Genomic DNA, 27,950 nt, shown 5'->3' with positions numbered 1-27,950 from the left:
GGCAAAATCCAAGCCCCCACCAAGACTTGAAGTGATTTTAGCTCATCTGAGCTCCCCGTGAGCTGACAGGGGAATATTTGCTGCCACAAGGAAGCAAATTCTCCTGCCAGGATTCTCCCTACGGATCCTGCCCTCATTTCCAGCGCTCTGTGGAGCACACGTGTGTTCATGTGTGACTCCTGCAAGGGGCAAGGAGGACGATTTCATCACCAGGGTGACTGAAGTTACCTCTCAACCCCCCCCGACTTACTGTGGGGCTGGCAATGGTCCCGCGAGAGTGAATATGGAGAGATGGCTCTGTGGCCAAAGCGTGAGCCAGACCCAGCCTGGATCCACTCCCAGCGCTCCCATCCCCACATCTGGCCTGGGATCCACTGGGGTAACACGGGGCTCCATTCCCTACACACCTGCAGAGGGCTGAGGGGGGTCATGGCACTGGATCTGCTCACTCCTGATCTGCTCCCACAGCAGAGAACTCGGGAAGCTCTTGGAACTGGGAAGGTGTTTTCAAACGGGGAGCAATCTGTGAATTACTACTCTGGCTGAAGGTAGTTTTCTGGTCCAGAAAACACTCAATAAATTAAAAAGATAAAACCCACAGCCCAAATGTGCCGACCTGCAGTTTTCTGAAAGAAGCAGTTTTTCAAGTTATTCTATCGGATCCAGTGAAAAAAAGTGCCAGATGTTCTTACTTCAGCTTATATATACAAAAAACATACAGGATAAGCAAAAATCACTCCATGCCAGGGCATTTAATCAAACCAATTAAAGAAATCTTCCATTCCACCCCCTGACAAGTCCTCCTTTGGCAGCAGAGTCACTCGGAGCTTCTGCCTTGCACAGACAACCCAGGGAGCAGTGGCACACACCTGAGCACGTCTTCAGGCACCTGCCCAGGTGCACCTACGGCTTGGATCAGCATCCCCCCATGTTCCCAACAGTTAAATGTCCAGGAACAGAACCACACCAGGGATGTGAGGATGGGGAGAGCAAGTGGTGGAGCCTGCTCTGACGGAGGCTCAGCTCAGGGGCAAAGCTTCTTTACCAGCACTATCTGTGTAACCTCTGTTTCTGCTGAATCTCAAGATTCGGGGATAGGGGATGTGTTATCTGTTTGAACAGATCACCAGGAGGCTTTTACATACGGCAGTGACCTTGTACAATTAAAGGCTTCAGCAGCACTGGGCACAGCTGACAGAGAAGACTCGGTGCAGGGTGACAAAGCAGCCCCTTTTCTGCAGCATCCTCCTCACCTTGCCTACAAAAACTCCACAAGATTCATTACCAAACCCAACCAACAGAAAGCACAGTGTGTGAAGAACAAAAGCTCCCCCTGTGCAGGTTGGAGAGGATCTGCCCAGTCTGCTCCCTGTGACCCAGGGGGAGAAGGAGCCAACACACCAGGGAGTGACAGAGGCACTGTCTCCCTCCGTTTCCATATCACATTTTTGGGCACGCTGCAGGAGCTGCCTCTTTTCTCAAGGTCACCAGGCTGATTTTAATTCTGCCTGTTGTATGCACACTGCCCGTCTATGGAAATGGTGCATTTTGTTCTCCTCCCGTTTCTGGCCTTTCCTCAATTAACATTTCCAAACAGTCCCACAAGGCTCAGAGTGCTCCCTGCTAATCACTTGGCTCCTGCCTTCGGGAAGCAAAAGGGGTTGGGTTTCGTCAGCTGGGTAGATTCATCAGCAACAACTTATTCGTGGCTTTTAGGGTTTCTTTCTGCTCAGAGATCTCCAGGATTTGTGCTAATTTCTCTGTCACTCAAGCTGGCAGCGACAGGGACAGTGAGAAGGCAAACTGAGCTGGTACTAAATGACCTCACTCCTCAAGGCAGCTCGGCTGGGCACACGACGTGGTGTCTCTAACACAAGCTCACCCCCTGCAAGTGTGACAGAACCACGACCATCGTTTAGAAAACCTCAGAAATATTTGCACAACCCTCCCTTCACGTTTCCTGAAGAGCCTTGCAGAGACCAGACTTTCCTGAGTGCTGCTGCAAGTGGAGCCTGTCCCTCCTTCAGAGGAAGCACACACAGACACAGAAGCATCCTCTCCTTGGGGGCACCCCAGCCTGGGCAGCCGCTCGCTCGTCTCCTCTGGATGGAATTCTCATTACGGGTACAAAATTAAGCAATAAGGTCTGACAGACAGTGCAGAGCTGGGCAATTATTCCAAGCCTCAGGTGGCGTTGTGCAGCTTGAGGGCAGGGGCAGGATGGCTGTGACCACCCCAGTTCCACAATGGCCTGGCAGAGCGTGGCCAGGAGCCTGGTGTGCTGTCCCGAGCTGGGGCTCACTCTGGCCTGGCTCTGGTTGTTTTTACACCTCACGTCGGGTGCCCCCACGCAGCAGCGACAGGCACGGCCAGGAAATTAAAAGACAGGGGAGATGGATCCAAGAATTGGCAGCTTTTCCTTTGTGTTTATTAACACCGAGAGCTGGGCGAGCCACGGGCACGGCGCTGCCCCAGGGGGACACTCACAGTCCCCACGCCTGATGGGAGCCTAAGGGGGACAATCTGGTGCCAAATGGGAATATGGGGAAGCGGCCCCCAGCCCTGACAGCAGAGCAGCTCTCCTCGTGCTGCTGCCACCCCAGCTCCCACTCCGGATCCCCCAGCTAGAGGAGAACCGGTGACACGGAGCAGAGGTGTCAGCGCTGCTCCGCAGCGTTGCAGCCGTTAATGTGTTTAAGAAATGAATATTTATAAGCTGGATGTAATATTAAAAACACACACATATAAAATATTAACACGGCACATGTCACCGCTGCAATCCAAACAGACAGGTGTGACTGATGGCGTTCACTGATAGGCGTGTAAATGGTAAATAATATTAACTAATGAATCTTCGCAGCCCTCACGTGAAGTTTAGAAGCAAATATTTGCTTAAAAATGTCTCCAAACCCCCTGTGTGCAGCTTCTGCTGCCCCGATCCCCTGGAGAAGATAAACACTCCTCAGCTGTGTCACCAAGGGTTAAACTGTCTGCTGCCAGCCCGGGATGGATTTCATGAGGAGCCTCACTCTCTGGAGCCCCATTTGAGAAGTGATACAGCTGACAGGGGAACAGCAGCCCAGCTCACCTCGGGAAGCAGGAACAACAACACTGCCTCCATTCAGAGCTCGTGCCACGCTTCTCATCCAGAGCCCCTAAAGCTCTTTATGTTTTAAAAAAGCACCACTGCCGTGCCTGTGGATGCTCTCCCAAACCTGCGGGTCAAAGCTGCTGGAGCAGCTCTCCCCCAGCCCTGTCCTCCTAAAGAGCACCATCTGTGAGGCGAGGGAAGGCTCCCTCCAAGCACTCCTAGGGATGCTCGGTGCTAGAGCCAGGCTGCTGCCAAGAAAGGCTACACTCAAAATGACCAAATTAGGCAATTATTTCTATATATTTTAACTACTCTTTTCTCAAAACTGCCTGGGGATGTATTTTTAAATGCACACGACCTTGCCTGACTTGAGGGAGATGGCGATAAACAAATAATTGCAGTGACTTAATTATATTTATATCTCATCTATAAAAATGTCAATTATAACTTCAGAGATCAGCTCCAGAACCGAGGTTTTGGCAGCTGGACAGAACACAAAAGGCTATTTTTCTCCTCAGAAAAGCCTCCTCCTTTGCCAAGGCACAGCCAATATCTCCCTAACAGCATCACTCCTGACTCTCCCAAGAAACACAAGCTCTGTGCCAACTGCTCCCACCTGGACAACTGCCTCCGTGCACTGAACTGCTGGATGGACACAGCACAGCCATGGGGCTCAGCCCTCCCCTTCCTCCCTGAGAGCAGAGCCTGTGGCAAGGCTGGGAGAGCCCCTGTGCTCTGGGGTGTGGTTTTGGTGGGACGGGGGGCACCAACCTTTCATCCTGAGCTCTGTGGGTTCAGATAAACCCCCAAGCTTGGGCACAGCAGTGCCACGCCAGGGTACCAGCAGTGTCCTGGTGCCCCTCTGCAAGGGCCTGGGAGCCAAAGGATGCTCACCCACCCTCCAGCCCCTGCCTGGGCAGCCTCCTCACAAGCACAGGGAGCAGGGAGAGCTCTGGAACAGCCCGAGTGACCGCAGGGCTCTGCGCACTCAGCGTCCGTCCCTGGGGGTGCTTTAACCCCCAACACCTAGGATGCTGTCTGTACCCTGCAGACAGCCTGCCTTGCATTAATTTTGTTTAGTTTTAAGATTAAAGGAGTCCAAATCACACGTTGTCACTTCCCTCCTCTCTCCGCTGCCATCCTTAACTGTGCAAGAGGGTTAATTGATGTGAAAATAACTCTGGGGGCTGGACGGCTTTGAAAAACATATAGAATTACACTCAGCTCCTGCAATTACAGCTTGGGGGGGTCACTCACTCAAAATCCTGGGCTTTCTGTGAGTCCAAGACATGGGACATGCTGCTGTGGTGCAGCTCCTGGACAGCTCCTGGGGTGGCTGGAGGCTGCAGGCACCCACGGAACAATCCCCGGCTGGGCAGGGATCACCCGGGGCTGGCACCAAGGGCATCCCACTGAGGTGAGGAGCCACTGGACCCCCCTCTCCTGGCCTAGCTCACCTCATGCTGGGATCAGCTCAGGACAGCCCACTCTGGCAGCCCTCCATTGATCTAACTGTGCCCTCCTCCCTCCCTGCTCCTCCTCGTGCAGCCTCTGCCGTGTCTGGTGCTCTTGCTCGGCTTTGCTGGGAACAACAAACCCTGTGCACAGCCCAAGGGCACGGCCCCCGCCCCAGCACATTGAAATGCTTCCTGGAGCTCCTCTCCATAATGAAGTTAGAAGGACATCATCATCCTGCCAGGCTCCCTCCACCCCCAAAGATCAATAACTAATGCTGAACTCCAGATTTTATCTGCACTTTGCAAGGGTAACAAAATAACACCACCCTCTTTTTTTTCCCTTTCTTTCCAATTACTGAATCCTTTCAAGATTGACCCAGTAATTTTCAGCTCTATGAAATTTTAAGCAGTGAAAAAAGTGACAGAAGTGATCTGCCAGAATGTTGGGAGAACTTTTGTGTGAGGTTTTTAGAAGACTGCAGGAATACAGCAGTACAGGAACAGAGGATCACCAACACTTTCTTTAAAAAAAATGCCACCTAAACAAGCTGCCCCAGGGATATTTGTTCATCAGGTGCTGGTTCTTTGTGTGCCCACTGTCACACCAGAAGAACCCTTGGAAGGAGACATCCCAGTGATTCTAGGGGTTCTCTTGCCTACAATACACCAAAACCTAACCGCTCCAATTAAACACAGATTTTGCAGCCTGCCTTTAACAGATCAGCATGAAATGCAAGAGCTGAGTCTTATTTTCCTTCGAGAACATCCAGGAATAGCTGGACATTAAAATACCCCTCACAGAGACACAGCATGACTGGCCTGACAGCATTTTTAAGGTTATAGAATCATAGAATCATTAAGGTTCCAAGATCAAGTCCACCACAGAGGCAAAGTGCTCCATGCCAGGCATGAAGTTTTATTTTGGGTGGGGTTTTCCAGGCAGGGTGAGCAGTTTTGAAAACCCCCCTTCCTCTGCCTGGCTCAACCCCTGCATTTCCAGGGAGCAGTGCTGGTGCAGGGGTTACACACTCCCAAATGCACGCACAGGAGCAACACACACGTGCCAGAATTATGTCAGCAAACCCTCTCAATTTTCTTGCAAGGAAATTTATCTCACCTTCTAGCAGTAGGAAGTGAATTTTAATCCTTTCCCCTTTCTGTGCCCACGATGATTATTCCAGGCAGAGACTAAGGGCAGCAAACCACAGCGGATATTTTATCTGCCATTCCTCCTTCCCGTGGCTAATTTGAAGATACAGATTGCAACCCACAAGTGGTTTTAAGAATTGCCATTAACACTGTTGCTGCACACTAGTGCATTTTAAACATGCTTCCAACACAATCAGAGTGCCACAATTTGTAAAATCTGGGGTGATTTTATCGGCGGGCAGAACTCACTTCATCACCACAGCCCTGAGCCAGTTCATTAGGCTGATTAGCACTAGCTACCTGTGCAGAGCAGGGGAAAATGCCACAAAAGGCTGGGTAAATCCAAGTAAAGATGAAGAGGACTCTTACTCTGCCTTTTGCACTTGATTTTTCCTCCCACCTGTGCCTGGCATTTTAAGGGCCCGGAGCTCAGCCCCCTCTGTCCTTTGCAGCTGTGCAGCCCCTCTTCCCTGCTCACAGGAATTTTGGCTCATCCCAGCAAACAGGCAGCACTGCCCTTCACCCAGCAGTGGGTAAGCCTGTTCCCTGGGATACAGCCTCCCAAACAGAGCTGAGTCTCCTGAGTGCCAGAGAACTCCTTCCTTCGCCAGGAGAGGGACTCCAGCCCAACCCGTCCCCAGAGGGACAGAGCCGGGGGCACAGTCTGACTCTGGAGCACAGGGGAGACTGTGGGGTACCATCACCTCCACCCAGGGGCTTTTGGAGACTGCTTTTGATCTTTAGGGGCTTTTAGTTCCTCCCCACTTAGATCTCATCCAGGAGCTCACACTGGGATGCTAACGCGGAGCAAAATGTCATGGCTTGCATGTAGGAAAAACAAGCTATTTAAACAATGAGCCAATAAATTCACAGAATTCCCAGGGGGTGAAATAAAGGATGACCTGTTGCCTCTCATCTTCGACACACGTAGTGGGGAAAAAAGCCCTTTGTGAAAAACCCAAAAGGTTTTCATGCCCCCCAGACCTGCAGCCCCCATCTTCAGCAGACCTTTACTCCTGGTAAGTCAGTGGAAAGATGTTTCTGGCCAAGGAAGGCATCCTGCGGGGCTCATTACCCAGGCTCAAAGCTGCAGCCTCCCCAAGAGCCCAGAAACGCTGAAGCAGGGCTGCTAGAGCAGAGCTCAGCACTCCCCGAGCACAGACAGCGACACTGGCTGTGCCCTCCCGCCTCGGGAAGCGCTTACAGCAGCACAGAGCAGGGACAAGCAGGGGTCACCTTGGCAACACCAGGCAAGCATCTTGCAGGAGGCACAGACAGGGCTCTCGCAGCCCTGCTCTGCTTTCGGGGCCCTGCAGAGCCTCCTGCCCACCCTGGCAGGAGCCTGGGCAGGGCAGGCACAGGGGGAGAGCACAGGGAGCTTGGGGAGCCCAGCCCCGGGATTTGGGACATTTCAGCAGATGGAGACCACCTCCACCCGTGTCAGAGGCCAAACCTGCTGAGTCCATGCCTGGCTGGGACCAGAGCCCCCCAGCTGCCCCCAGACCACGGGGCTCAGCACCAAAGCTCCACACCAGGCAGCTTTTAAATGCAACAAACACCGTGCAGAGATCCTGAATGGAGAGGAGTATTTACGGCCCATTTAAGGGCGATTTCATGGGGAAGGGTGGAAAATTCCCTGGATATAAAAGGAAGTTGTCACGGGTTGAACTTTTCAACCTAAGCAAGAGCTTTGAAGAGGTGCCTGTTTCAAATGGAAGGGCACTGGCTGGAAGAGCTCATCTTCCTGAGCAAGCCTCTTGCTCGCTGCTGCTGAACTTTCCAGGTACTACAATCCCTGACTTTGGTCATGAGACTGACCAGGAAAGTCACTCCTAACAAGGAAATCCACGTGTCTGGGGCATTCCGTGCCAACCACCCCTCCTCTGCTACCTGCAGGACAGAGGATTTAGTGCCACGGATTTAGGCGCTGGCTCATCTCCCTGAATCTGGCTTTTGCTCCCCCATGCAGAAGCTGCCACACACTGAGAGGTCAGAGCTCCCAGTCCCTCTTACCTCTATGCCTGTTGGTCGTCTTGTCAAACATTAGCATGGCATCCTCTACCTGCAAGACAAAGAGGGGAGAGTTGTGCTTTAGCACCCGCTGGCGACTCAGACACACCACACGCACCGGGGAGGGGGACGCGGGCAGGGGCAGCCTGCATGGAGCACAGCTCCTTGGTTTTGGCCAGAGGCAGCTTCTCCCTCTGGAAACCTGCTGCTTTCCCCCTCCCTGCCCTGGCTGACAGCTGATCCTGAAGCAGAGAAGTGACCAGGGAAAGTGTTGGCCCTAAAAAGCCAAATATCTCAGCAGCTCTCCCGCCTCACACCAATCCCTGGCCGTGCCTCATCTCCCTTCTGAAGGGAGACCAGGGGAGGAAGTGTGGATGCAAATCAAGCCCACGACTACTCCAAATCTAGAGTCACTGTCTTGGTTGAGAATCAGGTAAAAAGAGGCGTGAGCAGGGTAAAATCTGGTCAGCCAAGAAAGGTATTCAGAGGTTTTCAAAAGGGCTTTTGAAAAGCTGCAGGAAAGAGGGGAGAGGGAGGAGGGAGAAACTTTAATTCGCATCAGGCTCGGCATTTCCACTTCAGAAGAGAGATGACTGATGAAACGTATTGAAGTGCAACCAAATTGCTTTCAACTTTCATTAGGATTTGCATGATTTATTCCACCTCCATTTAATCTGTGCAGCCACACCTAAAATTTTGCACTTATTGCACAAGGATGTCGTGCTGGGGTTGATTCCCCAGCATTATCACACCTGGAGCTGCAGCTCTGAGGTGCAGGAGTGGGGGCAGCTGGGGCCCACGTGCCACTGGACATGGCCAGGGCAAGCTCTGAGATGAAACTACAGACTTGCAATTCCCTGTTGTAAACCCAGGGATGATGAAAACCTGTAACACTGAATTACAGAAGGTGTTGAAGGAAGGAAGGAAGAAGAGCTTTAAAGAAAAGGTTTCATCCTCTAAAGGACTCCTCTGCTTTTCTGGGGTGTGGCTTTGGGATTTTTTGTTTGTTTGTTTGAAGTTTTTGGATTTTTTTTTTACCGGTAATTTCTCTGTACTTTGCTGGGCTTGTACTCTGGCTTTCTATAAATCATTTATTTTAGCCAAGTGATTTACAATGCAGTTACATGCTCTCCTCATCTCACACAGTGCCACTGAAGGGTCCACCTGTCCCCCCAAGTGTCCTCTTAGGCAACAGACAGGCATCCAGCCTATGGCTGTGAAAAATTTCTCAGCCTTGGCTGAGGAGAAAGCGTTTGGGAAGGTGCTGAAAACACAAGCTGAACCTCCCTGAGGTTCTGAAGGACTGTAATATGTTCCAAGAGATTGTAAAAAAATATAGCGCAGCAAAACCTTACCTGATGCCTGAAATTAATCTGAAAACCTGTCTCTGCTTAAATTGTTCCTAACTTTTTTAGTCCAAATGGTTTGCAGAAAGTGCTAGCAGTGGCCTGAGAGGGTGCAGAAATGCAGGTCTCCTGATACCCATCTTGACTGAGACCTAAAGATGCTGATGCACTGAAAAACCCAAAGTGCATTGAGCACGGAGCCGTCTGTCCTGCTGTCTGTCTTCCCTCTAAGGGGGAAAACTCACCAGGATGAGCAATACCAGGAGGCAGATAAGGACCAGGCTGCCCTTCACCCTGCACGCTGCTTATCTCTGCTCCGGGGTTATGTTAGCTCAGCAATCTTTATTTTTCATTCTCACAGGTCTTGGCCTCACTGGAACCAAAAATTACACATTGCACCTGCTGCTGTTTCCTGGGGCATCACAGCTCCCAGTGTCACCCTCTGTCCCCAGCCAACCCCTGCTGCAAAAGGTTTAACATGGAACTTTTCTCCCTCCAAGCCCATCCCAGAGCCCTGAGAGCTCCTGGATGTGCAGGAGCACAGACCCAGCAGCCCAGGGACGTCCCCTGTCACCCCAGCCTGCCTGCAGGCTCCACTGTCCTGCCAAAATGACACCTCCTCCTGCAAGGACATGACTGGGGACTTCAGAAAGGCTGCTGTGCTGGCTAGGGGTGAGAGATGCTCCAGCATGGCCATGCCTCAGCCCCTGCTGGCAGCAGCAGCAGCCTCACTGTGCTCCTCCAAGGGCTGCCAGGGCAGAGCAGGGGCTGGTCCTGCACCAGACCCAGCCCTGCAGGGCTGAGGGGCTCTGGCTGCAGCCCCTGCTCACACTGGGCTCTGCAGTTCCCTTCCCTCCTGCCACCTGTCCAACACAACACCATCCTCTGGGCACGCAGGGCTTTGTGCCATGTGTACCAAGCTGGAATGATGATCTTGGCAGGGATCTTTTTTATGCAAATAAATCCCTATTAGCAGTAACAAGCACGGGCTGCAGGGCTAATCCAGGAGGGAGGTTTCCTGGGGCCCCAAGGAGCACAGGCACCCTGCAGTGGGTGTGCCCCCCTCCAGCAGCACCGAGCGCTGGGATCAGGGCCGGGCAGCAGCTCCCTGGAAAAGGGTCAGCCCTGACAGTCCACACATGAAACCTGCACAGGGGGAGCGTCTCTGCAGCTGAGTTCAGACGTGGCCCGAGGATGCCTTGAAGAAAAAAATTATCAGTGGGGTGTTCTTTGAGCCAGCTGGTGCCCTTTCAACAATGTCTAATTGGTTATCTTTTCTCTTTCCTAAGGTCAGAACATTTTATCTCCGTCTCTGCCCTTTCTGTGCTTACCCCACCCTGCGTTATTTTTTAGGGCAGCCATTGTAGCAGAAGAATAGCCTCTTTCCTCCACAGTCCGGTGACACAATGAGACTTCTTGAAACCTCCTGAATAGATAAAGTGCAGTGGCAAAAGGAAAATTCTATTAACGCTTTGCAAAATAAAACATCTAAGAGCTGGTGAGACAAGCAGGAGAAGAAAATCAATATGGAGAGGGCAGCGCGCTTAGAAAAACTTTTCACCAGTCTCAAAAAGGTGGAGAGGGTATGGGAGGGAGGGGGGAGAGAAACTTATTAATGCAGAAAACCCATCAATGGTATGGAAATCTGGCAGAACAGCAAGAACTCAAACTAGAAGAATTTGAATATACAAAGGGCTGAATAGAATGAGCAAACCACACTGCCTCGCACACACAGCCCGTTCTCACGGTTCTCTGTGCAGCAAACACAAGCGGCTTGTTCAAGTTTTCAGCAAGGAGAAATAAGGGACACGGCCAAGGTAACCCGCAGTAAACCCTGCAGTAAGCAAATTGATCCCTAGTTCAGGGGAAGGGAAAAAAAAAACCAACCCACAGCCGAGACTCCAGTACATTCAGGGGCTGTGACTGCCTGAGTTAACCCCCTCCTCCGGCTCGCCCCGTGCTTAAAGCTGCTCAACTGCAACCCTTCCAAAGATGCAGCTCACACTGTGCACACAAGAGCCAAGGAAGGCTTTTCCAGGGTTAGAAGCAGGACTGGAAGATGGGATTGCCACCTGCAAGGCTTGGCCATCACCCACCACGTGCTGCCAGCCAGCCCCCAGCCCCCAGCCAGCCCTGGCTGCCCCAGCACAGGAGGGGAGGCTGAGCCACCCCCAGCCAGGGCACTCAGACACCAGCAGGCAGCCCAGAGCCCAGGCTCCTCAGATGGAGTATGGCTCCATATGGAAGCTTCAAGGAGCTGATTAATGCAGACTCATTCTGAGCATCAAGTGAGAGCTACAAAATGAACAGTCTCAGGACTTAGGGTAACTTTAAAAAAAGGAGAAAACAAAGACTTGCCAGTGAACACTGGTTACAAATGGACACTTAAGGCCCCCAGACTCCTCCGTCCCAGCACAGCCCATCCATACAGCCAACGCAGACCCAGTTTCTTACATAAAGCCTAACTAATGGGCTTCAGTTTATTTAACTTCTTTTTTTTCCAATCCACTTGGGGCTCTGAGAAAAGGAAGGGCTCTACCACTTCATTACTCACTGCCTGGAAGGAGGAATAGGGGAGAACAGGAGAGAAGAAAAAAAACCTGGAGGAGCCAAAGGCTTTAATAATCCTAACAGTTCCCAGGGTTATTTAAAATATGCCCAACCAGTTCACAAAAGGCTCCACGGAGATAAATGTATTTGATTTTCTTCCACTTTAATGGAGGCATACATTTAAAGCAACAAAACCAGGGTGACCTAAATAAAATGACTATTAATTGTACTCAGAAAGTCTCTGAATTTAATGCAAGTGATCTAGCCCAGCACAAGAACACACAGTATTCTCCTGTCATTCCTCCTACTTTCCTCTTTGGGACTTTCAACTCCTCTTTTCCACAAGGCAGCAGGAGCTGCTCAGACCCAGCACAGCCCCTAGTCCCTCACCCTGTAACCAACAGGCTGAGTGCCCTCCAAAAGCCAGCACTGGTTCCAGACCAATCTGTAGGGTGGTGCTGCACAAACTGGAGCACTGTGCTGCCACTGAAAGCGGAAGGACCAAACCTTTTTTTTTTCTGGAAAACTTTAAGCCCCATCCTGTGTCTCTCCAACTGCACAATGCCAGCAGGAGACAGACCCAAGAGGTGCCCACGGACCCTCCTTGTGAAGCCAACCTTCCTGTACAGGGTGCCTGTGTGCACGGGAGCAACACCCACCACCACCCCACACCTCCAGGGTCTGGCTCTTCCATTTGAGTCCCGTTTACTCACTGAGTAAAACTTCCACAATGGAAGCACCATAATTGCACTGAAGGGACACACAGCAGCCGCTGCGCCTCCCCATCCAGCCCAGGAAGGCTTCTCCTGATCCAAACCCCGAGTTTCCAACACATCCAGAGCAGGTTGAGGTGTTCCTGTGCTCCCCAAAGGTGCCCCCCTGGCGTGCAGGGGTTGTTTTCCACACTCCCGAGCAGATCTGGCACTGTGCTCTCCATCCCTTCAAGGTAAAGAAGAATTAGGGCAGACAAATGGATTGACACCTGGAATGGATCACAGTGGCAATTCCAGCTGGGTCTGGGGAGGGAAGGAATTACTGAAGGACAACTTTCAGCCCCACACAATTTGGTTGTGCCTCTCCTCCTTCCATCCCTGACTCGTGAACTTTGCAGGTCTATCACCTCTTCTGCTCCTCCCAGAAAAGCGTGCTGGATATTCTGGTCTAATTCCTCAAATTATTTATCCACACCGCACAACTCCTCCAATATTTTGTTTTCTGAAGCAGAAAAACCTCTTAGCTGCCAGTGAACTGTCAGGTGCTGTTATTTGAAATGCGCATGTGAAATCCAACGCGCTCCTACAGATTTACAACCTCCCCCCACATAAATTAAGACAAATGCCTATTGCACGGCAGACAATTTGAAATGGCTCCCCCACACCAGGCCTCCGGGCTTGATTACAACAGAATTAAACAAAGAAACAAATTATCCCCTCTCTTCCTGTCACACACACTGCCCTCCTCCCAGCACAGCTCTGTCTCCTGCCCAAGGGCTCCCCCAAGCCCCCCGACCATCACCCAGGTTCCTCCAGCAGTGTCCCGGCATGGATGACCACACCAGAGCCAACCCTGAGCGTGGCTGGTCCCTCTGCCACCACCCCACCACGGTGACCCCATCCTGGCCAGCGCTCCGGGGAGCTCCAGGCTGGCAGCTCTGCTCCAGCTCCCCGAGGCAGCCCTGGCTCCCAGCTCCCTGGAGAGGGATTCACCTCCTCTGTGGAGCAGGCACGCCGTGGGCTGCGTTCCCTGGGTGCTGGGGCACAGGGTGAGGTCCCTGGCTGAGCCCTCCCCAGTGTGCCGTGGTGACAGCTTCCCCACGGCGGGCACCGGGCTAACAATCAATGCCATACTGTGCAAGCACAAATTCCAGTGCTAGCAATTTTTCCCCCCAGCAGTCAAGGCTTTAAAAAGTCTTCTTCAGCAATTATAGCTAATAAAACTACAATTTTATTCAACACACACATATCATTGTAACTAATTTTGCTCCATCAGGGCTGAAATTAAAGCAGTCATTCAATCACGGTAATCTCGGGGCTCGCTCACCAGCCGTGCCATGGCAAGGAGCGTCCCCCACGCTTGCCAAAATGCACCGTGGCCACTGCTGGACTTCAAAATGCTCCTGCAAAACACGAGCGCGTTACTCAACGCTTACTCTACCAAGGGGGATGTAAGAATGACTAATGCTCTCCAGAAAAAAACAGCTTTCCACAGCAGGACAAATTAAACATGACTTCATAGAGCATTTCTCATTAATTCCTTCTCTGGCATTAATAACAGGGAGTATTGATGAAAGCAAAGCTCCCATCAAGTCATAAACTATGTGAGGACTCTTGGAGTGTTCCTGTACCTGCTGTCTTGACTGAGAGCTTCCCTTGTGCCCCCAGGTTTCCAAAGGCTCGTGGCCTCAGTGTCTCTAGGGACAGCAGCAGGTCCCAGAGTGCCACCATTGAGGACTGCTAGAAGCCTGAAATAGCTCTGGATGGTGACACAGATGGCACATGTCATACAGGCAAATCAAGGGCTCCTGCAATGACACATTTTGTACCCATCAGCGTAACACACACACACACTGACCTGGCCACAGACAGAGGTGCCACAGCAGCTAAAACCAGTCATTCAATCTGAAACTGGGGTTAAACCATGGAGCTCCTGCTACCGCCCTTCCCCAGAGAGGCAAGAACAGAATCCTGTTCCAAACATCTGCTGGAGAGGATCCAGCCTCCCTTACAAACACTTAATTCACCCTGCCTCAAAACATCCTTGTGTTTTACCCATCTAACAGACAAGGAAGAGGGTGGGACTAGAAGGGAAATGGAGTTACAGGCGTTTCGGTGACCCGCACGTGGCCCCAGAGCCAAGCACCATCCTGGAACTCTGCCTTCAGCTCCCCGCTGGCACTGGGGGATCCCCCTCCCACACCCATCCTTCTCCAGCTGTTCAGAGGCCCCCATCTCCCTGCACACGTGCATAGACTGTGCATTATTTTCTGCAAACTTCCCCAACAACAGAACAACTTCTGGCAAGTGTTTCTTGTGGGATCCAGAACTGAATGAAGAACCCAAGCTCCACCATCCTGCTCCATGTGCCCTCCTCACCTGCCTGAAGGAGCCATCATCAAATGAAAACCCGAGGCAAAGACACACAAGGGGTACTTTTTAAATGCACACACAATAATTTTAACCATTCTTCTGGGGCTCACATTGCAGCTGCTGGGTTTTACAGGTTTAAGCTTCTGATGCTAAAGGCCGGAGAACTTCTGCTCTTTGGAAAGCAAAGGCTGAGAGCTCCGTGCAAACGCATCACTCAGCTGAAGCTTCAACAGATCAAATATCACAAGAGTCACCAAAGCTCAAAGGAGCTCAGCTCCTTTACTCCCCCAGGTGCTCTCAGGCCAGGTGGGCCCACCCAGGTAAGAGCCCAGGGGTGCCGTGGGGCAGGGCAGGAGCCTCTCTCCCCGCTGGCAGCAGGGCAACGCCACGCTGGAACATTGCTCCTTCAGCATTCCAGCCAGCCAGGTGCGAGGCGTTGGTGATTTTACTTTCACGGAACATTAGGCACCGTCAGCAGAAATAATTCTTCCTCCCTTCACGGTGCTCGTTTGCATATTAGCGCTGCAAAGTTGCAATCTGTTTTCTTTTCCGAACGCTGCTCGGAGGCGCTGCCCACCAGGCCTGGCTGGAGCTGATTCTGGAGTGCCAGGGCTGCTCCAGCCCCGGCCAGGCGAGGGGCAGCCCCTCTCCAATGGGCTGCACCAGCACCACTGCCTGGAAAGCCAGGTTTAAACACAGACCCTCCTTCCTGGCTGCAGCAAGAGGGACGTGTCCATTCCATTCAATCACAGCACCAGCTCAGCACCAGCCTCTGTCCTGCCTTTGCTGCAGCCACAGCACTCAAGTCCAGAGGAGGCCACCAAGATGACCAGAGTAGGTTTGGAAGGGATATTAGGATGAAATTCATCCCCTTGAGGGTGGTGAGGCACAGGCTGCCCAGAGATGCTGTGGCTGTGCCATCCCTGGCAGTGCCCCAGGCCAGGTTGGACAGGGCTTGCAGCACCCTGGGACAGTGGAAGGTGTCCCTGACCATGGCAGGGGTGGCACTGGATGGCCTTTAATGTCCCTGCCCACTCAAACCATCCTGGGATTCCATCAATAACCTGTGGGCTTTTACAGAGTGCCCCGCAGCCACACACAGAAACCAGCTCAGAGCCCTCCCTGCTGCTGAGAATACCGAGAAAAACTCTATTCACAAGAAACCCGGGGTGTTTTCACAGATGCCTTTGCAGCAGAGTCCCAGGGCAGGCCAGACTCAGGGACACAGATCTGATTAAGAGACATCCTGAGCAAAGTAACAGGATCGGGTTTAAAGAGCTTCCTGCTGCCCTTCCGTAAATACCTGCTGAATAAGTGTGAAGATAAGACAAGGATTGCATTACGAGGCTTCCTGATGCATGAAGGGCTTTTTTATTGCCCAGATTTGAAAAAAAGAGGATGAACAATTGCCACAGCCAGCTCCAGCTGAAGGCTCAGCTGCAGAATCAAACTTCAGTTTATTAGCAAAGGAAAACTCATCTAAGTTCTCTTTGACTGTAATGAAAAAAAGTTTCATTTTATTTCCTGCTGGATCCCTTTCCCTTTTATTGTTCTTTTCATATACTGACTTGCATATTAAGGAATATTTTTCCAGGGCTGTTTGTTCTAAACAGAACTGTCCTCCCTTGTTTTTCCACCCTGAATCAAACAGAGCTTATCTCTCTATATTTAGGGATTTTTTTAATTTATAGAAAAACCATTTGCAATCCAGACCCTTGCTGTGACAAATGCTGATGATGCTGCACTCAAGAAGGTGCCATTTATTTGGTCTGGGGGTCCGAGCCCACCCTCCAACCCTGGCTTTGCAGCAGGTGGAGGATGGTGGCTGCAGCAGCTCTGCCTGTGCAGAACACTCCAAATCCTCCCCCCAGTGCAGCCGCTGACAGGGTGAGTGGTCAGAGAACTGCACTCCCACCAAACTCAGTGCACTGATGACACGCCACGTTTTAAACACGCCTTTGAGGCTGCTGGAGCAGTCCCCCCACACAGACAGGCTGCTCGCTCCGGCAGCTCGCAGCGCCCACGCGCAGGAAGCAGAAGTGATTCTCCCACTGCCACAAATTAATGAGAGGAACAGGAGAAGACAAGTCCCTGGCTTTGCTTTCAGAACCTGCTTGGACAGACCGGAGCTATGCAACACCCAGAGCCTGGGATGTGGATTTTCCTGAGCTCAGAGCCCCAGCACATCCCTGCACCACCCACACCACAAGTTGGAGAGGAGAAATAACCAACACGAAGCACTTGCTCTGATTTCTGCTGCTCAGGGCTTTGGATTCTTCTTTTACCTCTTAAAATACCCCGGTTAGTCTTGATGAGAGGGCAGGGGCCCAAAGCACTTGAGGGAATGAGTCTCTTAAGCCTGCTCAGGGCAGAAATCATCATCATGTTAAATCATCACTACGTGGCTGCAATCGCCCTGGCTTACAGAACGGGGAGCAGGGGACACGAAATGCCACTGCCATCACTCAGGACCCGGGGACACTGGCTGCAGCCTGGCCCTTCCACCCGAGCTCAATCAGGGCTCTCAGGAACACCAGTTTGGGCTTCTGGGATGGGGTTTTCATGTAGCACCTTGATTCTCCTCCCTGCAGCTCCAGCCCTTCCCACTCTCCGGTCAGGCTCCGGAGCGAGCCACAGGAAATGCTGGGAAAGGCAATCCTCCAGGAGAGCAGGCTATTAAGGCTGAATATAATATTCAAAGAAAGCAATTAGTGGTGCTGCCGTGCTGGGCACAGCTCCTCTCCCCCCTGCCCTCGGAGGTGCGTGCGTCCCGCTCTGCCCGGGGTCAGCCTGCCTGGAGAGGGGCTGAGCGCCCAGGAACCACGGGCACTGCTGGGCAAATTGAGTTTTTACACGTGTCAACAACGCCAAATCTCATCAGCCTGACACAGCCCAGGCATCTGAAACCAAGGTTCAGCTGCAATTTTTAATTACCCCTGGACGGCATGGGGATTACAGGGTAATCACCAGAGCCGGGATCCTGGAACCATGGTACTCCTCTCTTAAAGCCTGCTGAAGGAAAAACAAGGGTTTCTGTTCTGAGAGGGGTTTTTTGTTGTTGAAGTCAATTCAACCTCCTGCTCCTGACATCACCAAAGTGCTTTCTGTGAGAAAGAAGCAATTTTCCTTAGTTTATAAATGAAAATTTAAAAAATAATCCTACTCCCCCACTCTTATTATCCCTGTAATGAGGACTCAAGGCACAGACAGAGAGGGAGAATTGTCCACACAAACACAAGATGGTTGAATAACATTTTACACGTGAGGATGGCCCAGAGTTTCCCAAAGGTGCCACTTCCATGTGTGCTGAACCTCTGGTGGCCACATGCACGGGACATGTGTCTTTTCTGCTGTCACTCCAGACTGCCCAGACCCCAGATTCTGCCTCCCCCAGACTGCTCCCCAGGGAAGCTCCCACCTTCTCGCTCCTTCTTCTCCCCAGGCCCTGCAGAACAACCCTGCCCTCCCTCCTCCCTCTCCGCAGGGCCCAACAGCTGCCTTTGAAGGGTTTGTTTGAAACCTCTTGGCTTCAAACACTTTTTATTTCTTGCCCAAAAGCTATTTGAATGGATTATGTCCCAGTGATGAATCTCTCCTAGAAACGTGACAAGAGCCTCTTGAATCACGGCAAACCGGCTCGGTAAATCAAACAAACGGCAAAAACGGGCAAAGAGAGGATTTGGGTGCTAAGAATGAGGTGACAGGTCCACACATCAATCCCTTCTGACTGACAAGATGTCCTTCCAGGATCGAGAGGTATTTTTTAACTTGGCTTCCCTGACTCCACATTATTTCACTGAAATAACGCCAGATACAATAATTAAGCTGCGATCTTGGTGGATTGTTCACAATGATAATTCCACCTTTGTAATTCAGCTTCAAATAAACCCCCTTTGTTCTGTCTTATTACACAGATTCTGGTATCATTCAAGTATATTAACTGTAGCCTATTACTGTCACACAAAAATGCTCCCTGAGCCATAGCAAAAGGCTCCCCAGACAAAACTTTATGTCATGTTAATCCAAGCTTTAATAACGATGAGGATATATAACTGTATTCTAATTGTGCTTTGTGTTTCTGCATACAAAAATCAGAAAATATCAGAAGTGACAGAGGCAGCCTTCCTCCGGTCCAGCACCAGCTCCTCGCCAGGATGGCTCTGCCTCCCTCCCTCCTCCCTAAAATCGGGGCTGAAAGCAGTGGGGAGCAGCTCCAGCCAAATCCCAGCTCACGCCAAACTCGAGCCTAAGGCACAGAGGGAAAACTGGGCTGGTGGTGCTAAGTGCTGCGGCTGCTACTGCAACAGAAATTAATACCCTCTGAAATAGCACTTAAACAGGGATAATCAGTATTATGGAAATTGTACATGTTTAATTCTTGAGTGTCTGCTGAAAACATTGCGTGATGAAGGACTGTGGGAAGCGGAGCGTTCATTTTGGAGCCAAGGCTTAAAATAGGCAAAGGGAAAAGAAAGGGGGGAAAGACGAGGAAAGAAAGAAAAATAACCTGGAAACAAGCAATGAAAAGACTCACAAATTTATAATTGAGCATTTCCAAGTGGTGGCTGCAAGCTGGGAAATGGATTTAAGAGCAAGTGGAAGGCTCTGTCACACCCGACAAGGCTGAGGCAAATGTTCCCTTCAGTATTTTGCTTGTGCTTTTGCTAACCCAGTTTTAAGTGCACTAGAAATTAGATTTATCCCCTCCCATAAGTAAGGCCACAGCGCTGATCTCACACCCAGATCCACGGCAGGCTGGAGCAGCCACGTTTCAACCTTGATGGAGGACACAGTCCTTTGGACTCCTCCTCATCCTCATCCTCATCCTCTGCTCGTTTTCTACTGCAATCCCCCCCATCTTATTCCTGTAAAATTTACTTCAGTGCAGAGTTCGCCCAGTGGTGTTACTGGGAGCTCAGAAGCAGCATGTGAAAGCAGGGAAGCTCCAAGGGAACGGGAGAACAAGTCTGATGGGTTTACCTTGGAAAAGATCACACACCAAACACCCTAAAAAAGTCACCTTCTCCCAGCTCCCCCTTCACTCAGACCCTGAAGTTTCACAGCTCACCACTTCCAAATCACAAGAGGCACTAAAAAGCCACCAGATCTTCCATACAGTGCAGCAAAGTATTCGTTAACCTGCTGACACTGCAGCTCCCAGTTCCATGTTTTGAGGGTGTTTCCTACAACATGTTTAAAAAACGAAAATGAACAGTCTTGTGTAAATCACAAGACTCCAGAAACTGGAGTATTCAGAAGAAAAAAAAAAATCCACTGAACAGCCTGAAACCCTTGATAAATCATGAAATTTGGCAGGACCCATCTGACAATGTTTATTTTTTTCCCCCCCAAAGTTGTACTATGCTCAACATTAGATCAAAACAGTTTTCTTTGGCAGACACAGGTTCTGCTCTGCAGTCCCCCTCTCCCTAACACACCATATGGACTGTTCTTAATGAAATATATTTAGAGGGATAGTGAACCAGCTCAGCACTGGTGTAAGTGCTGCTTCTCTGCAAGTCGGGGACTAAAAAACATCATGTGTTTTTGGAACTATCACTTTTGATTTATAAGTCCTTAAAAGTGCAGTCAGTAAGCCCAGATTAAAATACCAAATAAAGCTTTAGTGATAGCAAACACACACACGCATACATATATAAAGTAAAATTGCTGCTATTTTTACAAATTGCCTTTAAGTAGCACAATATAAAGAGCCCAATGAAATGAGAAAAACTGGCTTGGACAGCTTCAATACAGAACAGATAACGAGACAAGAATTTATTAAAAAGTGAGAGGTGTTTTATCCTGCAGGGAGACAGGAAAGGCATTTCCAAGATTTCCAATATGCTCATAGGATGGGTACAATGCAAATATCTACTGAGCTGGAAAGGAAAGCTGTACCACCACAGGGAGGCTGTCTGGAGAGTGAACTGAGGGGACATTTACTGGATGTGGGGAACTGGGGCCAAAGCCCAGGGCAGGTCAGCTCAGCCTCCCTCCAAGCCATCTGCCTCCAGCAAGGCACTGGGCACCCAACACGCCAGGCTAAAGCAGGTTCTTTTTTTAGAATGACCAACTCCTCTGCCCAGAGCCCAGCAACCACCTCGGGATTTCTATGGACTTAAAGGAAATCTGCCAGTAATCCCATCAGCAGCAACAAGGCTGCAGTCTCCACAGCACAACAAATCTTTTAAGGAGCAAAGTGCTTTTATTCTGGGGGAAAAGATCTGTGTCAAGACACTTTCGGTTTTGCATTTCCTCTCTCCCTCTTCTTTCCTCCTCCTGGAGCAAGAGGCAGGACGGACAGGCATTATCTAAAAAAAATCTTGCAGCATAATGTCAAGATCGATATGTTGACCTAACAAGTAATGCCAGCCTTAGTAGTGTCTTAATGATGTGATCATTATCTCCTTACCTGAGTGCAGCAGCACTTGGCACGTGGGCCAGCAGCAAGGCAGAGGACTGCCCAGTGCAAAAGACCACCAGCACTCCCCCACATGCAGATTCCATGCGTTTGGTGTCCCCAGGAAAAAAAAAAAAATAGCTACCCACGCTCCTGAACATCCACAGTGGGCTCAATTAAGCAGGCACAGCAGAACAGGCACTGCTGCTGTGGAAGAGCTGCTGCTTCCCTCTGGGACGTGCAGCCTCACAGGTCGTTTGTACCAAAGCCTGCCAGATTTGTTTCAGGGGTGCAGGGACGCCTGGAATTTATTTGGAGCAGGGAGAGGGACAGTGGCAGCCTGCAGCCCTCGCTCCCCGCCTGAACATCCTGAACACTGGATGACTCTGGGGGCTTTGCTCTCCTTCCTCCCATTTTTCTGGGAAACACTCAGTTAAGACACACTCACTTTACAAATCCTGTTTTCAACTGCTGTGCCCAAGGTAGCTCAGAAGACTCACATTTCCCAAAAATACTGGGTCTGGAATGGAAGAGTCTTGGCCGCATTTTAGAGTGCTTCACTCTGTCCTCACAGATATCACAGACTGGTCAGTACCTGCCTGGCACCCACCACTGCTGGTGCCAGCTCTGCCAAGAGAAAACAATGTCCTCTCCCTGAAAGCTGGAGCTGGAAAAAACCCATTTTCCACAGGCAGCCCCAGCAACAGCAGAGGCAGGACCGGGAAAGCAGGGACCACGGGATCATGGAACCACAGAGTGCTTTGGGGTGGAAGATCATCTCATTTCCACCTTCCACTGCACCAGGGAGGCAGCCCCAAAGCTGGCAGGGAGATGCTGGGACCTGCCTGTCTCCAGGGACAGGCTGAGCCGAGATGTCACAGAGACAAAGCACACTTAAACAAATTTCAAGACTGAAATGTGTGATTTTTGGTCTAATTCCAAAACCTGCTACCTGGTGTGAAACACCCCTTTCAGTGGCTTCTTCTAGCTCTCCCTGGACAACAGCAGATAAAGAGGCAATTCATCATCCAGCTGAAGGCTGTGTGCCACACTCTGTGCTCCCCAAAGCTCCCTGCTTCACAGGCTGACCTCCCTGCTCCACCCCGAGGTACCATAGCAACATGAAATTAGCACACACACAACTGCTAAATGAATAATTTACTGATTTCATAAGAACCTGACTTGCAATTTATAGTTCTATTATCTTTTATATCCATGTCTTAACTCCTTTTGTAAAAAGGCCGCAATCAAGCTAAATAACATTTGAAAATCTAATAAGCACATGCAGATTCCGTGCTCTGGGGCGAGGGTGTGCAGCTTTGTGTGCCCCGACGTGCCAGCTCCCGTGCTCACTGGGGGCTGTCCCCTGGCCCCCTGCACGGGGCAGGCCCAGCAGCCCTTCCTCTCCTCCTTCCCAGTGATCCAGGCCCCATCAAGGAAGCTCCGAGCAGCATGCAGAAGGATCTCCATCCTCAATCTCCCAGCTGGGATTCTGTAAGACCTGCAGCCAGTGAAGGGCAGCTCAGCTCCTCTGGCTGCAGTGACAACCAGGTACAAAGCAGAACTGAAAAGGCTCCTCCACCCCTGTCAGAGATGCCCTTCCAGCGACTCCCCCGTGTCCTGTCACTCATCCTCCATTTAAAAGGTATTTATAAAGGCAGTGTGACAAGAGATTTACTTCCAGAGTTATTTACTTGGGTGGAACAGCTGGGCTGCTGTTGTTACGTGCAGCAGGACGGGTCTCTCCTCTGGGGGCACCTCACACACCCCCAGGAGCTGGAGATGCTGTGGGTGCAGCTTCCCACCCTCCACACTGCTGAGAACCCACTGAGCATCCCCCGAGACTCTGCTGAGCAAACTCGCCCAGAGAGCAGCACAGCTTTCCTTTGATTGCTTTGTTTTCCAGGCTCTATTCCTCCTGGAGAGCTCCTCCTGAGGTTTAGAAATTAGGAGCAGTGCAGCTACTAAAAGCAGCCCTTCGAAGGAGGTGGAGATTTTCAAAGATAACTTCCCACGGGGCAGGTGGGTACCAAGCCCAGAGAGGAGAGGAGGGGGAAGGCAAACCTTGCCTGGGAGCCTGGCCTCTCCTGCACCTCCCAAAAACCCCTCCCAGGTGCCTGGCAGCACAGCAGGGCACAAACAACATTCCCCAAGAGTCCACAGGCATCCAACAGGCAAACCACTTGGAGATTGGATTAAAAAAAAAAAAGAGATGAAAGAAGGGGATAGCACAGTATTACTTATTTGGCATATTACTTGGTACTTAGGATCTGAAACAAAGCCAGGGAGGAAATTCTCCTTCATTCCACAGGATTTTATATTGTGAGCAAGGGGGCAGGACCCAATCCCAGGCCAGTCACACTGACTGTGATCCCCAGGGATGCTCCAGAGCAGCAAAACAAGGGACTAAAGCTTGTGTGGAGAGGGGTTGAAATGCAGAATACCATATGTAAAAGACCAAAAACTGTTTAGCATAACAAAACTGGCCCAACAAGGCTGCTCTCTGCCAGACTCCCTCAGTTTTTGGTCAGCTGTGAAAATCAGTCACCTGCTATAAGGAAAAGAACAGGAGCAGGGACTGAGAAACCAGCCCTCAAAACCACAGAAGACCAAATGAAGACAGCTAAGTAGAAAAAACTCCCAACAGTGACCTGAGACAGCAAAGCCTCCCGCAAACATCCTTACAAACAGCATTAAACCAATAAAGCAAGCTGCACACCTCTCACACCGTGGTGAACACAGATTTAACCAGCAGCAAGGAGAAAAAAAGGGGGACTTTGGCATTTGCTGCATGACTTGTGGAGATGGGATTTTCAACAAAGGGCTCCAGATTCCCACAGAGCTGCAAGTGAACTGAGTGGATATAAAACAGCCACCAAGAAAATGAGAGGAAAAATTTGGCGAGATCCTGTCCAACACACAAAGCAAGGTGTCAAACAAGCTCTCAACAGCACTAGGGAGGGTAAAAACACCCGACACCGCTTCGGGAGTACTCCAGGGGTTTTGGAAAGGCCACAGGATGAGGCTGCCTGAGATTGGAAGAAGCTCAGCCCCTTGCAGCATGGTGATCCCAAAGGCCCATGGCAACCAGAGTGGCCCAAGGGACTGTGGGGGGATTGTGGGGTAAATACACCCACATGAGGCAGGTCGGTAATTAATTGTAATTATTTATTTTTCAGCACCTTCAGAACACACAGATACCCTCCACAAACGCAGAGAGATGGAGCTAAATGCCTAAAAAACTAAGAAAAACCAGAACTGTGCTGAGCTGCACTGAACATACCTCGCTTGTGTGTTATTTTTACTAATACAGTTGGGACTAAAAACCAAAATGTGTCAGATTCCAGGAACACCGGAATAGGAAGAACAGTTCTGTTTAAAATCTCTCCTTCCTCTCCCTGTTTATTGTTCCCATCTCTGTTGCTGTCTCAAGCCCAGCTGGACAATAGCAAACAAAGGCTGGTTAAACCCTGTTCTTAGTGTTTTATTCCCCAAATGCCCATCACCTACCAGAGAGCAGAGATAAAAGTGAGGAGTTTGACCTGACCATGCTCACAATGCAACTCCTTCCCCATCTTCTGAACAACATAAAAAGGATGTCAGGAGAGCAGATGGATTGGAAGGGAATTTGGAAAACAACAATAACAACAACACAATGAAACCCGAGACCTAAAAGCCGTCTCCATCCGAGTAGAGCTCCAATCCCCCGGGATCACAGACACCCCAGTGCCAGCCCAAAAACCAGCCACAGCAGCTCTGTGACAGAGCTCAGACCCTTCTGAGCACCCCACCAACAGCAGGGCAGGGTTAGAGCCAGTGCTGAGAAGGAATCCTCCCCTGTGAGGGTGGGCAGCCCCTGGCACAGGTGCCCAGAGGAGCTGTGGCTGCCCCTGCATCCCTGGCAGAGCGCAGGGCCAGGCTGGACGGGGCTGGGGGCTGCAGGAGGGGCTGCCCGAGGGCTGTGGTGCCAATTACCCACGAGCCATGCTGGCAGGGCTGCTCTAATGAGCTCCCTCAGCACGGGGGAAAGGAATCCCCAGGAACACGGAGCAGCCTTGGCAATTACTGAGGGAAGGCCTCGTGGGCACAGCGTGCAGCAGAGCTGGCTGCCACCCCCCCAGTGCTGGAGGGGGGTTTGCACATCACCCTGGCAGTGGAGCTCAGCCTGCAGAGCCCCCCAGCACGTCCCTCCTCTCCAGGGGCACAGCACGGCCCCCTCCAGTGTCCTTCTGCCCCCTCAAGAGCTCAGCCCATTCCTGGAGAAGCCTCCTGCAGCTGCAGCACAAGCCTTCTGCTTCGTGTTCTTCTCTCTGAACAAACAGCCACACTCTTAAAAAGGGTTTCCAGCTTAATTCTTTGTGTATTTGATCACAAAGCACACCACACATGGAAGCAGCCCCGTTCCTGACCAGCAGGGCCAAGGCTGGTGGGGCAGAGGCTCCCAGAGCACCCCAGACCCTCAGGGCTGCCAGTTCCACCTGGGAGAGCCTCCACACCTGCAGCACATCTGTGTGCATCCTTCACCATCACACCTGGGCCTCCAGAGTATCACTGACCCACACCAGGCTCTGCAGCACAGCACCAGCTCCCAGCCAGGAGAAGGAACCCCAGAAAACAGCCAGGAAGTAAAAAACACTGTTGACGAAATATGCCCCAGTAATGGCCCAAACCTCTGTGTTATACAAGAGACATACAGCAGAATTTAAAGGAATTACTACATGGATTTAAAAAAAAATAAATTACATAATGGAATTCTTTCATTTAAGAAGCTTCTTTGCAAAAACCAATTTCTTGCTGCTTTGATTCAATTCAAGATGCTCCAGAACATCCGCACGCTGATCAAAACAAGATCTGGGGTTTATAATCTTCAGAGATGCAGGGGATGGGGAAAGGGAGGGACAGCCAGGCCTGGGCTGCCTTTACACAGAGCACACTCCAGTCTGGCCCATTCTGTCCCTGCTCCATGAACACCTTCCTGCCAAGGCAGCTCCTTCAGCTGGCACCTCACACAGCCACAACGCACGGGGGGTTAAATCTGCCTTCTCCAGCCAGAAATTAGACTTCTGACAAGAAATCTATTTCTTGCCGGGGCAGCATCATCGTTGGAGAAGTGTCTTCATTAGAAGCTCATTTCATGCCAATGAAGTAACTTCCAGCACTGTGTGATGTTTGAGGAGAAGATGCAAATCACGGGCTATTGCTCAGCATGTTTCTGAGCGCCAAACAATTCCAGCTTGTTTGACAACTCTTCCTTAAGATGAAGCTAAACTGCCCTTTTGTGCCAATTAAAGACTCACCAGAACACAGTCTGAACCTGCATTACTGTTTAATAAAAGGGGGAAGAAACAATTTTCTTCCCTTTTAAAAAAATACAAACATCTTACTAAGGACTCTTGTGACAGGAGGTCTTTTTGTTCATTAGGACTCCCCAGCAATAACCATGACAAAAGACAGCTGTTTCTCTAGGCAGATCAGAAAATGATCCTCCTTCCAAAGCCCCACATGCACACTGCAAACATCCCCAAACAGACAAGGTTCCCCAAAGCCAGCATTTTGGAGGCACCACGATTCTGAAATCAAAGCAAGACAAAGCCACCCACAGAGCCCAGTCCTTCAGTGAAGGAACTCAGCAGTGAGGTGGAGGTTGGTGTGGGCTTTGGGGTTTTAATCATTGCTTCTTTACACCCAGCACTCTTTAAGAGGATGGATTAGAAATCCGACAGATCTGAAACAATAATAAAATTCTGTCCAGAACAATCCTGTGAGAAACGAAACCAAAGCAAGCGCAGGAGTCACCACAGCCTCTCTGTGCCCCACCAGCAGTGAAGACTGCAGAGCTGCCCCCACAAAGGCCTTCTCAGATGAAGAAGATTTAAGTGTCTTTGACATGCTGAGATAGTTTGTGCCTCACCGTGAGCACAGCTGATGATGCCAAGAGTGGTTTTTCTCTGCCACTTTATACAAGGTTATTTCCATTCCTTTTATTTTTCTAAATTGTTTCATTATGTTTGTCTAAAACACGTTCACTGCCTTGGAAAAACAAAGGCAGGAACAAGAACAGATCGAGCCCCTCAAGATGTTGCTCTGGAATTTAAAAAAAGGTGGGAGAGAGGAGAGCAGAGGCAGAAAGCAGCTGTCCAGCACTGAGCTTTGGCAGATGTGGAGTGCACAAACCCGAGGAGATTCTCCTCGCCCTTCCCTTAGCTCCTGGCACCCCTCAGACACCCCCGTGCTGCCCCAGGAGCAGCTCCTCTGCCTGGGGCAGAGCCTCCCTGCAGGGCCAGGTGGAGCAGAGCCCACAGCACTGCCAGGGCACACACCTGAGCTGAGCTCTGCCTCCGGAGCACCTGGCTTTGGTGAGGGTCAGTGAGAGCACAGAACAGCATCTGGCAGATGGAACACAGTTCAGTGCTTCCCCTTCTCTGGGACAAGAGGCTGTGAGCAGAGGCAGGGGCTGCAGGCACTGCTGGGGCAGAGCGTGGAAGGGAAGTGGAACAAGCTCTTGCCAAAGGGAAGGGGAAAGAGAGCAGCACAGGCTTGCATGAGGGGGACACAACCACCCAGGAGACTTGACTCCAACTGTGCTCCCTTGAGCTCAGGCAGCTGAAGGATCAAACAAACAAACAAACAACAAACCCCACATCACCAAAAACCTCCAAAGCCTCTTCCCAGCCGCTCTGCCCCTCGGAGCCCCTGAGCAAACCAGCCCTATCCAGGAGGAGAGGCCACTGCTGCCCTTCCTGCCTGCACACCACCCTGACCCAACACACCCGTGCCCATCTCCCAGGCAAGGCTGGCTCCCTGCAGCCAGCTGGGCTTTATGTAACCTCCCCACACGGCCCCAGGGAATGGGGAATG

General features: G+C 51.0%; 1 protein-coding gene across 23 annotated transcripts in view; it reads right to left on the bottom strand.

Moving 5' to 3' along the window:
- The window catches only part of MSI2 (musashi RNA binding protein 2), a 204,749-nt gene that overhangs the window by 73,215 nt on the left and 103,584 nt on the right, over positions 1-27,950 (bottom strand). For all 23 annotated transcript variants that reach the window (XR_005259447.1, XR_005259448.1, XR_005259443.1 and 20 more), the window contains one exon: positions 7,711-7,759. Coding sequence is in view for 17 of the 23 variants with exons in the window: in XM_038158229.1 (XP_038014157.1) it covers positions 7,711-7,759 (49 nt within the window). In the remaining 6 variants the exon portion in view is untranslated. The remainder of the gene's footprint in view (positions 1-7,710; positions 7,760-27,950) is intronic.

The sequence above is a fragment of the Motacilla alba genome, chromosome 19 (genome assembly GCF_015832195.1).
Source record: "Motacilla alba alba isolate MOTALB_02 chromosome 19, Motacilla_alba_V1.0_pri, whole genome shotgun sequence".
NCBI classification, from domain to species: Eukaryota; Metazoa; Chordata; class Aves; order Passeriformes; family Motacillidae; genus Motacilla; species Motacilla alba.
Note: the sequence above shows the minus strand (reverse complement) of the source record. Positions and strands in the feature narration are given on the sequence as shown.